This window comes from Crotalus tigris, unplaced genomic scaffold (genome assembly GCF_016545835.1).
Source record: "Crotalus tigris isolate CLP2741 ecotype Arizona unplaced genomic scaffold, ASM1654583v1 scf7180000017568.12009008, whole genome shotgun sequence".
Classification (NCBI taxonomy): domain Eukaryota; kingdom Metazoa; phylum Chordata; class Lepidosauria; order Squamata; family Viperidae; genus Crotalus; species Crotalus tigris.
The window spans coordinates 5,718,142-5,732,439 of record NW_024096478.1 but is presented as its reverse complement, the minus strand read 5'-3'; the positions used below and the strand labels follow the sequence as shown (position 1 = coordinate 5,732,439).

The following is a 14,298-nucleotide window of genomic DNA, read 5'->3' as shown; positions in this document are numbered from 1 at the left end:
ACATTAAAATATCATGGGCATCCATTCACAACATGATAGGCAATAGTATTAATAAATCTTAATAGATGGGCAAACTGGTGAATTAAAAAGTAAGTAATTTGCCCAGGAATTCAAAATACTGTATATGGCAAGGGTGCTTAAGTGTTAGGATCAAGACAATTCATAATCAACTTTTTTTTCAAACCATTGTTTCTACTACATACATAAACATTTTTTACTTACTCTTCAGTTGTTCCTAGCAATGTTCTAGTCTTTATTCTATTTGGTTAGTAACCCATATATATGAAATGGGGTCCATGCTATCTTTTTTTCATTAAAATGTCCATTCATGTCTAATAAAGCTGACAGTCAATTTTTGATGCATTTCCAACAGCTTACTATTTTGATTAAATATCACTGTTTTATAAATCACAGGTATGTTTGTTTTTTAGGCTCTGATCCAGCTGCCGCCATACATTTCTCAGTGTGATGAGGTTCTTCAGTTTTTTGAGATAAGGCCAGAGGACCTAAATCCTCCTAAAGAGTAAGTTGTTGTAAATACGTTATAGTGTTGTGTGTATGTGTGTGTGTGTGTGTGAGAGAGAGAGAGAGGGGGGGAGGGGGGAGGGAGTGACAACACAAACATTTTCATCAGTGAAAAATGAAATGTAAAAATGAATGTCAGACCTATCCCTTGTATGTAGAATATAGACATTTTCCAATAACTTTTTATTAACAAAAATAAATACAGTGGTACTTTGGTATTCAACTGCTTTGAAACACATTGAATTTGGTACTCAATACATTTTGACATGAACATTTTGTCCTCATTGTTTGTTTGGTGCTTGATACATAAGCTAAAAATTGGTGTCGGCTGCATTGTGACTCACTACATTATTCCTTATGGCAGAGGTCCCCAACGTTTTGGGCACCAGGGACCAGTTCCATGGAGAGAGGTTTTTCTATGGACCGGAGGGGGCATCGTTTTATGTGTTGCCTGCATCCCGCGGATGGGGCTTTGCTTGTTTGTGCGGCCCAGTTGCTGGCATGTCATGGACCGGTACTGGTCCACGGATCAGGGGTTGGGGACCCCTACCTTATGGGGAAACTTTGTGTGATGCTCATCATTTTTAGTACACATCACGCCTCCTGGAACTAATTATCAATGAGTACCACTGTACAACAGTATAAGATAAATTAGCTTGGACAAACATGAAGCCTATTTTTTAACCAAAACAATTATATTTCTGTCATCTGTTCATTGCACACAGAAAGTTATCTATCATCTTCATAAAGATAACAGAGGGCGATAACTTCTTGTATATAATATCAAGAAGTTGAGAAATATTTCACTTTTCTTCAGGGGATTCTAGAAGTAATAGTGGAGTTCCAAATATTAAGAAAGCTTACTGAAGTTAAGTGAAGATGATGAATATTTTATTCATGCTGTCACCTGGAGCTGAACCCAACTTGACTGCGTCTATCTAATTGCTTTGGAGTCTGGTCTCATGTATTTATAAGTCAGGTTTTACTACTATGGAAGGGGCTTGCTAAGTTTTAACTGAAACCTTTGATTAGCTCTTTGGGGAATTAAGTAGCAACTGTGTTTTAGAATATGTCGACTGATCTATTAGCAGAAGGAGTGCTGTTTCTGGCAGAGAGAGAAATAATCTTGGAATTGTTGAGCCACTGAGTGATTACCTACATTCCATCCTCTTTTGAAGGCAAACACAGGAAGGATGGGAGAGCTGTAGATCTGATAATCGTATTCTTGTAATAAGAATAAAGGGGGAAATTAGAATTATTTTAAGACTCAAGTTGTAGTTTATCTGATCTGTCAAAAAATATAAATACCCCATCACAACCAAATTTAATAGATAAACTTTGTAGATGATAATCTGACCTTTCTCCAACTGTAATACAAAGTGATGGAAGGAGAATAGAGTGTGATAGGCAGACAATGGAAAGGGAAGATTGTGAGGTTCTTGGTGCTTTCTGAACTTGTTTTCTTGCAGAAGTCTCATTACCAGCTACTGATAATATTACCTTTGTAATGAAACCTCTGCAAGAAAACAGCCAAGCTCAGAGAGCACCAGAAACCTCACCATTCAACCCTGAGCTACAAATATTCTCTTTGTGTTTGAAGCTGTCAATTTGACTTGCTAGTATGTTCTCTATCACTTCACAGCTGTCAAAATTCAGTTAGTAGAGTGGCAGTGGAGCATATCTTAAGTCTGCATTTTTGTATTAAGTTTGGGTTTTTTTCATAAAACAGTGCTACACAAGATCTGAACCATTACTTCAGAGACATTTCTTCTTTTGTTTCTCCCAGCAGCTTTTGTATCCTATGTCTCAACCATCTCACCCTTAGAAGTAAAATGCCAATTTCTGGTTTCCTCACTTACTCTGTTTTGTCACTTTAGTGTCTCATTTGAACCTGCCATTCATGGTGCTTTATACTGTTCCAATAGCAATGACTCTTCATGGAATTGCTTACTTTTTACATTAATGAAACATGCATTTATCAATGAGTTATATAATTTCAGTCATAGGAAAATATATTACAATGTCTAAATGTATTCAATTGTTTTATGTTTAGAAAAACCAAGAGCAAAAAGCATTTTCCTGTTGTTAATTTCTTGAGTAATTTATATTGACAAACACATGTTTGTGTTTTCCTTGCAAAGCAAGGATATTTGCAATCCATCTCTGCCTATCCTTGCCTGATGAAACATTTGCCTTGTGACTATGAGCTGCCTGTGGCTGGAAGCCCTTTTGTTAACCATTTTGAGCATAAATATAACCCATTCATCATCATCTGTGTGGAATGCACAGTTATGCAAAGATATTGTGCAAATTGAATTGAGAAATACTTTATTGGAGAGATTAGAAGACTTGTTATTCTCTGCATCTGAGCACAGAGCCTTCCAACACCCATGTCGTTTACAAGGAATTGTTTTCAATTGGATAGATTTTCTTTCTGCATCTGGCTTTGAAAACTTCATATTTCTGTCTTCTTTCATCCTTTTTCATATTGTTTGCTTACCCAGCTTTCTTTTCTCAGCCATTTGATTCAATTGATGCAAAAACCCAGAGCCTATTAACTATGTTGTCTATGCTACTTTCTTTTGTCAGTTGTTTTTTTCCCCCTTAGCTTCTTTTGCTGCTGTCAGTTCATCAGCTAATATACTGAAAGACACAAAGAGAAAAAACAGACTTCAGTACATGGCATGTTGATTAGTACAGAGACACTTATATGGTTGCTTTTAGGTTAGAACCATAATTTTCTGTCTCATCAAAGGAGAAGTGGAGTAAGGGAAAGGGATTGTTTCATAGATGCTCAGGTTTCATGTTCTCTGAGATGTAAGAGAGAACCTTGAGTGGGTTGTCTCTTCCTCCCTATAGAACTGAGCTGAACCACATTTTTTCTATACAATTGTAGAATTTATCTACCTTTGCAGGTAAATGCATGCTTGCTTCATGACTTTAATTTCTTAATTTCTAGCATTTGTGAATCCACATCTTTTGTAGACAAAATCTTTAACCTTTGATGAATTAATCTACTGCTCTGTTCTCTGATGCACTGCATGTGCTACAATATTGGTTTGGGAGATATTAGAAACATCAATAACATGTACTATGTGAATGACACTACCCTAAAACCCAAAAATGCAAATGACCTGCAAGCTGTAATAATAAAAGTCAAGAAGCACAGTGAAAAAAATGGGGCTATAATTGAATATAAAAAAGACCAAAATAATGATTGTAGGTAGAAGCAGCCTGAGAACTGGCAGTGGAGGTATTGAAGTAATAGATACTTTCTGCCTTTTGAATTAACCACGAACAATAAAGGAACAAGCAATCAAGAAATACACTATAGACCAGGGAGGTCAAATTGCCGGCCCACGGGCCGGACACATCACATGGAAGCCGCCCTCACCCCATTGCCGGCAATAGCAAAACCGGTCCAATATGTTGCGCGACATCATGTGACATCGTGAATTTGACATGCCTGCCATAGATTAACACTTGGTAAAGCAGCCATGAAGTCCTGGAAAAGATATTCAACTATTGTATCTATATCTACAAAGATCAGAATCTTGCAAGCCTTGCTACTCTTTGGGATTCTCTGTAGAAGTGAAAATTGGACTTTGAGGAAGCAAACTGGGAAGAGTATGGATACTTTTGAACTTTTGTGTTGGAGAAGATTCTTGGGAATACCAGGACAGCCAAGAAAACAAACAAATGAATCACTGAACAAGTCAACCTAGACTTTTCATTTGAAACACAAATGACCAGGCTCAAATTATCCTACTTCAGACCCATTATATAAAGACAGTTTTTGGGAGAAACTGTAATGCTGGGAAAGATAGAAGGAAAGAAGAAGATGACCATGTTTTCCCAAAAATAAGACCCGGTCTTATTTATTTATTTTTTTTAAAAAAAATTGCCTCCAAAAGAGGTACCAGGTCTTATTTTCGGAGGATGTCTTACCTCCGACACCGACAGCCCCGCCCAGCCGGTCCACTTCTTCTGCGCCGAAGGAGCAACTTCATTCTGCAGCTGCATTCCAGCCTGCATTTTGCAGTCAGACCTTTCCGGCAGGTCTCTGCAGACGAGAACTGAGCTATGGATTGAATTCATAGCTCGGTCCTCGGCTGCATAGGACTTGCAGAACCGAGATATGGATTGAATCCATAGCTTGGTTCTTGGCTGCAGAGGCCTTTCAGAAAGGCCTGTGATTGAGAAATGCAGACCTGGCTGCAAAAGAAGTGAGCTGGAAAGGAGAGGCCTGGCTAAGTGGGTGCAGGGTGTGTGGGACAGCTCCCCCCCACCCCGCTTGATTTTTAGATGTGTGCTTCACCCCAAAACTACGGCTTATTTTCGGGGTAGGGCTTATATTAGGCCCACCCCCAAAAATCAAGCTAGGGCTTATTTTCGGGGTAGGCCTTACTTTCGGGGAAACACGGTAGATAGACCCAACTATAGTCACACTATGTACACCATTGAAAAACAGGTTAAGGGCAGATCATCATGGAGAAAATCTATCTGTGTGATCAGTAAGAGTTGATAACAACTTGACGGTACATAATTAATCACGTCCAGTCTTTTGCACTGCTATTGTAGTGCCCTTAAATGGGAACACAATCTCAAAATATTGTATTATATTAGAGTACTGTATTTGTAATAGTTTCTTTTGTAATTAGTTTCCCATACATAACTACCATGTTGAATTGATCAAGAAATTTCATTGGAAACTTTTTCCCCTGGGCTCCTGCTTCTTTCTTGAATGACCTGGATGATTTGATGGGCTATACCAGTGATTCTCAACCTTTCTAATGCCGTGACCCCATAATACAGTTCCCCATGTTGTGGTGACCCCCAAATGGGTGTGGCCACCAATAAGAGGGAGTAGGACAGCTAGGGAAAAGGGAAAAAAATGGCGGACAGCATGGTTTGGCGACCCCCGTGAAATGGTCATTCGACCCCAAATGGGGTCCCGACCCACAGGTTGAGAACCACTGGGCTATACAGTGTGATTTCTTTCCCAGTCCTAATTCAACACTTTGTTCGGTTTATGCAAGTGGCATGTAAGGAATTACAAGTAGTCCTCGCTTATTGACTACTTCTTTAACAACCATTCAAAACTGTCACAGTGCTGAATAAGTGGTACTTATAACCAGGCCTCAAAATTCCTGCTATTATAGCATCCCTGAGGTCATGTGATTACAGCTCAGGTGCTGGCAATCAGCTCACATTTAACGTCACATGATCACTATTTGCAACTTTCCCTGCCAATTTCCCACAAACAAAGTCAATGGGGAAGCCTGCAGGAAAAGTCACGAGTGGTAAGTTCTCCCACCCTTGTCACACTCTCCATTCCTTGCGCACAGCTTGCATTAGGCCCCCCAAGCCATTCACAAGCTCATACATAGTCTGTAGAGGCCCCACCCAGCCTCCTCTCCCCCAGAGCACTTCCCCCTTTGTGGCAGCCCTGGGCTCTTACTTGGGATTTCTGCTTCCCATTTAATGACCCATGCATTTTAGAGTTATGACAGCAACTGGAACTGCCAAGATTGTTGTTATTTTACTAAACAATGAGGTCATGTGACATCATGCTTTTTGACTGCATCCTGATCCCAATTGTCATCGTATCTTGAAGATTGCCTGTGTATTGTAGCTTCCTAGGCACCAATGTGAACACCCACTCTTTAAGAAAGCAGTAGAACTATAAGATGTGTTTCTAAAAGTATCAAGGCATTGCAGAAAGACCTGATCTGTCTGTTTGTTCCGGAGTGCCAAGCATGGAATAATGCATTTAAATTATAGGAAGGTAGACTCTAATTGAATCTTGGGGGAGGGGGGTGTTCTTTGCTGGATAGTGGAACCAATTGCCCTGAGAGATGGTAGGCTCCCCTTCATAGCTGAGTTCAACCAGAGGCTAGACAGACACATTTTTGGGATGCCTTAATTTGGATCCTTGCACTGAGCAGAAGAATTGGATTTAATAATCCCTTCTTCCTCTATGATTTTTTGTAGTTTCCCTTTCCTTTGTTTAAAAGAGGCTTTTCCTCTCATGTTAAGAAATAGAGTTTGCACCAAACATGACACAAAGAGGTTGCTGAGTCAAAGGATTCATTCAACTGCTAAGAGTCCTCAGCTGAAAGCCTGGAGCTTTCATTGCGCAAGTGCTAAGTGGTGATTAAAACAATCTGCTCTGCTCAACCAGAGAGAAGTAACAGACAGAACAGATTAGTTTCCTTGCTGGCTCCTTGTTCATTCCAGGAACATGTCTTGCAGGCATCCATTTATCATAATAATCTATGCCTAGCAACATTAGAAAGGGCAGAGCCATTCTTCTTAAAAGGAATGCTATAAATGTGGTGCACTTTGATTTGTACTCTAGAACAGGGGGAGGAAGATGGAGAGGGGGATTTTTAATCTGCAACTTCATCCTTTTTGAGTGGGAAACAGAACTGTGATGGTAAATGCCTTACAAACATTTTTTTGTGGCTCCTTAATCTACAGATCTGCAGGATTACTGACTGGAAGGAACATAATGTTTGCACTTTATTTACCCAGCAGCAGGACTCTTTGGTATGGAAGTTCAGAACGTTAACCTCAGTGTTTAAGCTCATAAAAATACTCAAAGACTTTCTTTCCTATTTATTACTTAATTAACCATTTGCAGTATTTTCCTCAAAGGTCCCAGCAAATGGGAAGAGAAGAGACCTGAAGCATGATCATCCTATCTAACCTGCTGCGATGAACAGATGCTCTCAGGGGCATCTCTCAAATAACCTGTCCACATATTATTCAAGGGTTTTAAGGTGATAACTAGCATTTTGAATTGTACCTGGAAAAAGACTAAAAGCCAATGCAACTTGGTGCAACAGCTGGCTAGCTTGGGCAAAATGTGAGGCACCCAGAATTACAGGGGCCACTGCATTCTGGAGAAGTTGTAATTTCTAAGTTGTCTTCAAGGCAGTTCCATGTAGAGCATATTGGAGTCTGGTAGTAACTAAGGCATGAATGACTGTGAGCAAGTCTTCTCAGTCTAGGAATGGACACATTTAGTCCATGAGATGAATTTATACAAAGGTTCTTCTAGTCATGACTGCTACTTGGTTTTCAAACAGGAATTGCAGGTCAAGAGTATCCTTAAATCACACATCAGCTGTTTGGAGGAATGCTACCCCATTAAGAATCAAATGAGACAACTCAATGGACTCAATAGAAGAAAAACTCCCTTTGGTTTAATAAGATTGAGTCACAGCCAGTTCCTCCTTATTCAGGCCCTTACAGCGTACAAATGTTGGGTTAAATAATAATATCTGTCTACTTGAACTAGAGGTGTATAGCTAAATATCATCTTACTGATGATAGCACACTCCATGCTGCAACTTCATTTAGATATTAAATAGAAGTGAGAAAACTGAAGTACCTAATGTAAGATAAGATGAGGATTATATTCCCTCAATCCAATATCAACTGAAACTGGCCACCAAGGAAGGAGGAGAAACACTGCAAAACACTCCAAACTAACAGAGCTGGTTCAAAAGGATACCATAATTCAGACATGTCAAACTCGCGACATCACGTGACGTCGCGCAATGTATCAGAGCTTTTTCGCTGTTGCTGGCAATGGGGTGGGCACGGATCCGGTATGATGAAACCGGCCCATGGGCCGGCAGTTTGACACCCCTGCCATAATTGATAATATTAAGAGCTAACAAGAAATCAGTATGACCAAGATGGACACACCAAACCCTTCAAAAGTCATCCATAAATTGTGACCAATGCCATCTCAATGTTATAAATCAGCATGAACTCTGATTGAAAAGGATCTAGGTAATCCATTTCATAAAGGATCCTCTGAGTTGGGCATCTACCACACTCTCTACAAACTTCCTTAAAAAGGGGAGATCAAAGACTGGACTAAAGGATGCCCTGTTGAGAAGGGCATGTACCATCACCTCTTTCATCATTACCTACAAAGGGCATTAATCACTGCTTGGCCCAACCACATGCAATTTCTTGGGAAGCCTTAACCAGCCAGGAGCAGCATGGTCCAGAATACAGGTGGCAAAACAAAAGCAACAAGGACCTTGTATACTACCTCAGAATTGATCAGTTCAAACTTCTTTTAGATAATCAAGCCAAGAAGTGCCTTGGTCACTTCCATAGGGCCCGGCTAACCAGAATCCAACTCAAAGTGAAACCAAGCAATTTTGTGTGAGAGATGCCTACTTGGAAGTTGGGGATCTCATTCAGTGGGTGCCAAGACTGGGAAATTAACTTCTTTGGAGCATCTTAAAATTTCTTAGCCCATGAGGAAAGAGGCCAATTGTGATTTTTGTCCATATCAATCACAAACTGTTCTAAAATGTCAGACGGCAGTGAGATGTAGTTTGCTGGTGCTTTCAAATGGAACATGTCCTGCTGTTAACCAGAAGGCATTCTGTGCTGTTTATTTTTTAAAATACACTTTGATTACAGGAAAGAAAGTGGGAACAGTGCTGAGCAAGTACAGGAAAGTTTTGAATGGAGGATGGAGGATCCTTTCCACTGCCCATGAAATTCCATGCATATGTCAAGGCAAAAGCACAACTAAGATGCATTGCCTGGAAGCTCTTAATGCTATGAAGTAAGCTGAAAACCTATGTGAGCATTTCCCAGGGAAGTCAGTCACAGAAGTACAAAGAAAGCAATCATTTTGCAGACTATATAAAAAAGATCATTTTATCTAAACGGTTTACAAGTCAACAGAGAGTTGAGAAACAAAACAATATTTGGGTTGGTTCTTCCTCATCTAATTCAATCTTTTCTAAATGGGATTAAAAAGGTACGTGCAGCTGTATTCTATTTTTGACTGACCCAGAAACATTTCATTCGTATCTGATGGAAAGAGATAGGCATCCTCTAAATGAGGATCTTGACAAAAGTGAAGAGCATTGCCATCCAGCACTCAAACTCTTGTTAACTGTGCCTTTATATTAATTTCTATTTTGTTACATGTTAGGTGTTCAAGGCACAGTTCACTGGGGAACAGTTTTATTTAATTTCAACACATGAGGACCTAATCTGTAAGTCAGCCTTAGCAACATCTTCATCGATTGGACAATCCATTTCATCCAGGACCCTCCAAATTTGGACACTCACCACTCTTTCTACATCCCTCCCCCACTGCAAAAACCCAGTGAAATCTGATGCAGGTCCTGAAGCAAAGGAATCTTTTAAATCTTTTTGCTTGCCCTTCTGCTTCTCAGATTTCTTCTTATATCTTTGAGCCATGACTGAGTGGATTTTCTACCTGTTTTCCCTGCAGGAGGAGGCCTTTTAAATCTTGGAAGCTGTGCCTTTATATTAACTTCTCTTTTGCTGTTCAGTAAGGATCCAAGGCCTAGTGCTCCAGGCAGACAATGTCATTTATTCCATGCTGCCTGTATTTGGATGCCACCTCATCAGAGGGAATAGATAGTTCTCACCAGGCTTCAATACATCACTTGAAACCTTTTGTCAGGTTCAGTACTGTATGCTGAAAATAACCAATTAGCTCTCTCTAGCTGACCAATAAGAGCTGAGATATTGGTGAAGAAGAGCCAGTAGTAAAAGTGCTAAGTAAAGCAAAAGGACGTAGTGTGAAAGCCAACTCTGTTCTGTTTTAGATAAACAAGAATGCTTGACTTAGTCCTCAAAACCAGCTACGCAAGGAAACCAGGGGCAGAATAGATCCAGAAGTAGTGCAAAGAGTGCTTGTGAAGGAGGGGTTGCAGAATTCATTTATTTAAATTTGGATTACTTATTTAGAGCATGGTTCTGAAAGAAAGAGCCTTCTCAAGCCATATATTTGTGAATGTCTTACATCAACAACCAAAGAAACCATCCGCATTTAACTTCACTTTCTCTGCCCTGCTCCTTTGACTTCCAGTAAACCTTATATTCCTTATTTCTTGGGAAATCCCATAAATGGGAAATCTCCCCAGGAAGACCTTGTGGCTTTAGGATTTGCTCAAATGCATAAGGCAGCCTTACCTGTTTTTTTCAGCAGTCACTCTGTGGCTGTGAAAACCAATTTGTTGGAGTACCAGTGCTTTATTCTCTGTGCCTCTCTATGTACAATAAAAATGTTGTGCAAGAAGAAATGGGCAAGTGCAATTTCCTTTAGGTTCTAGGGGCAGACCATATGCTCATGTTACAAAGTTGAAAGGGATCTGATCTCCTGCTCTTTCTCATCTAGTCCCCCTTTGTTGTTGTTAGTTGTGAAGTTGTGTCTGACCCATCGCGACTCCATGGACAACATTCCTCCAGGCCTTCCTGTCCTCTACCATCTTCTGGAATCCATTTAAGCTCACGCCTACTGCTGCAGTGACTCCATCCAGCCACCTCATTCTCTGTCATTCCCCTCTTCTATTGCCCTCAATCTTTGCCAACATTAGGCTCTTCTCCAGTGAGTCCTTCCTTCTCATTAGGTGGCCAGAGTACTTGAGTTTCAACTTCAGGATCTGGCCTTTTAAAGAGCAGTCAGGGTTGATCTCCTCTAGGACTGACCGGTTTGATCGCCTTGCAGTCCAGTCCCCCTTACCTCCAGCAATATCCTGGACCTGCCGAGTATGTTTCCTCCTTGCTTATCTGTAGCTGACTTCTGAAAGCCTCAGGATTCTCCAAATCTGTGGCTAGACCTGAGTTGTACATGAGGGCTACAAATGGATCCAGATTTGAAGATTAGTTTTTTCATATCAGTGAGGATAAGTGGGAGAGACGAGCTTAGATATAGGCAGGACTGATAAATGTAGCAACAGATGAATTCCTTTAGTTGCTTGGTGGCTCAGAGCACATCCAGAAAATCGGATGAACGTGGAGGAAATATTCTCTCAAAAAGAGAATAAAGTCTGTTCTACTCCTGCATTTTATATTTTTTTGATTCTTAAGACTGTATCAAAAAACCAAGTCGGCTTAATAAGAGAAGCTTTGCCTGACGTGGTTCTTGTAGGTTGCATGTTCCAAAGTCAGGATTGACGCTGAGCCCCTCTTTGCCACAATGAATCACTTTTCTCCCCTTGAGAAATGTTCTCTAAACATTCTGAGGTTCCTAGAAGCCCAAAGCTGATACTAGGATTTTCAGTATGAGTTTGATAGTTTCCTGTTACACTAGCCAAGCTTGGCCAGAATAACGAAGCAACAGAAGAACTGTTTTTGTTTTGAGCTTCACTTTGTTACGGCCAAAGGCTTTTTATTTATTTTTTTCTATTTTTGTGTAGCCTACTGAGATGTTGGTTTTGTTTCAAGGTTTTCCCACTTTTGGTAAAAACCTTTCTACTTTTGTTATTTTCTTATGTAAACCAGACAGAAGAAAGCATTCACTAATATACTACATCCCCTTTCAGACAAAAATGAAGCGAAGCACAAAAACAACCTTGAGACGGGTCTTAAAACTCCCAAATCCCTGTACGTAGTGCATTTGGAGTCTTCTGATTTTAGCCTTTCTCCGTTGTCTTTTGGGGCTCATATAGCACATGGCTTTCTTCAGTTGCTGAGGGCAGTGGATGGAGAGAGGAAACTGCAGGCTATGTGAAGTTTCTAATGTTTTATCTGTTGCCTTATAGCTCGTTGAAAGTCAGAAACAAAAACAAACAAACAAAAAACCTGCCTCCCTTACCCTACCTCAGTCAAAAAGGAAATGTAGTGGAGAAAGACCTATTACATTTAATACTTTTAATAAACTAGATCAGAAGGCAACATATATTAAATCAAAAACAAATGCTTTTATGCAGTTGTCCCCAACCCCTGGTCCACGACCCATTGGGAACCAGGCTGCACAAGCGACGGGCAAGAGCAACAAAGCTCCATTTGCGCATGCATGGGATTAGGTTGCGCACACAAAACCATCCCCTTTCCCTGCCACCGCCTATTGCTGCCGCCGCCACTGCTGCCAGTCTGTAGAGCCAGAAAGGTTGGGGACTGCTGCTCTTCTGGAGAACCTTTTTGGTGTAGTGGTTAAGGCATCAGACTAGATGCGGGAGACCATGAGTTCTAGTCCTGCCTTAAACATAAAATCAGCTGGGTAATCTTGGGCCAGTCCTTCTTGCTCAGCCCTAGGGAGCAGGAAATGTTAAACTTCTTCCAAAAACCTTGCCAAAAAACTTCAGGGACTTGTCCAAGCAGTCGTCCAGAGTCAAAAACTGACTCAAAGGAGCAAAAATAATAATGCTCTTATGATCCTCCTTTTCCCTATATTTGGGGTCTGGACCATCATAACCTGGGATGAAACAAAACTGGGTTTATGATTTTTTTAAGTACAGGACCTTTGAGTTTGCTGTTTGCCGTGTCTCCCTTTCTTTTTCACTTGTGAGATTTCCTCACCTCTAGACTCTCTCAGAGTTTTCAGATGAAGCATTTGGTCCAATATAAAAGCAAAGAATGTCCTTAAGGTCCAACAGCCAAATCGTGTATTTCCACTATAGGGCTCAATTGAAAGCAAATTGGCTACACTCAGAAAAACACATTCCTTCCTAACCCATCATCCCTAGCATGTGTCTCTCCCTCCCACTGTCCCCTCAAATAAGCTGAAAACTCTGGTTAAAGGTCACATGATAACCAGTAAAGCACAGGTAAATCTCTTTTTTATTTTCTTAATCTCACCATCATCCATCCTATATTGGCTTGTTCCCCACACCCCTTTCTGAAACCCTTGTATTATTTGGCACTTCTCAGTTTAGTGATGATTGTACTCTTCTTTGTATCATCTATTCTATAGCAGAACTTTGCTTGGGTAAGAAATTAGTGCAATGGCCCAGTAATTTGCATAATTTTCTTGCTTGTCTTGTTTTATATTCGATGTAAGAATCATTTTTTTCCGGTCTCTAGGCTACACAGTCTTGTTCCTTGTTTATTGACAGACAGCTGTTAACATCTTAACTGGCTCATCTCCTGCAGTTTTAAACATAGGTATGCAGATATAATTATGCAAAGTCAGCATACAACATCCATTTTCAACATTCAGAGGAAGTGGTTCCCAGAGTAAAAAAAACATTCCTAGCAGCTATAAAGTAAAATGTACTATGTGAAATGTATTGGCATAAATGCATTCCTTAGAGCTGGATGTTATTTTAGAATTTGTTTGAAAAAGTTAATGTTCAAGTTAGAAAGCAAAACCTTAGATTAGTCTCATTTTATTGGTCCAGCTATAAATAATCACCTCTATAAATTCCATTTGGGCAACTGTTACAGGAGATGAACATTGTTTTAAGATAATCCTGGTGGACCAATAGAATCTTAGAGAATCTTTTATGAGAACAGCAAGTCTGTGGTTTATGTGAAATGGAAAGACAAACATTCTGCCTTCAGTTCCTTTGTTTCTTTGTATATATGTTTACTGTGTGCTGATCTGCTAAGGAGCTGATAACTATGTCACAGTATTAAGTCCTTTGGAAGGTAAAGCGAACCAGCGACAAATGCATGCAAAAATGTTGCAATTAGAATTTTGTAGAACTCACCAACAAAATTGTATTTGATGGCTTGGAAAGCACAGAAGAAGGGTATATATGAAGCACGTTTGGACTGGCATATTCATTTTTTGCCATGTTGGTTTTCACAAACAGTGGATAGACAATATGTAAATTAGTATGATCTCTAGTATGATAGACTTATGTATACTCAAATGGAAGTATGACTTGTTAGATAATATTTTCCAAAAGTCAACTTTGAGACTTTAAGTTCTAAATATTTCTGGAAGGGAGCATCAGTAATTACCAAGCAACCATAGCCATATGACAATAGACTTTTGACTTGTGACTCCCTTATTTCCTCTCAGCTATC

At 40.0% G+C, this 14,298-nt stretch overlaps 1 protein-coding gene across 4 annotated transcripts in view; it reads left to right on the top strand.

The window, feature by feature from the left end:
* SH3PXD2B (SH3 and PX domains 2B) overlaps window positions 1-14,298 on the top strand; it is a 145,096-nt gene that overhangs the window by 100,599 nt on the left and 30,199 nt on the right. For all 4 annotated transcript variants that reach the window (XM_039352236.1, XM_039352228.1, XM_039352249.1 and 1 more), the window contains one exon: window positions 432-523. In XM_039352236.1, coding sequence (XP_039208170.1) covers window positions 432-523 — 92 coding nt within the window. The remainder of the gene's footprint in view (window positions 1-431; window positions 524-14,298) is intronic.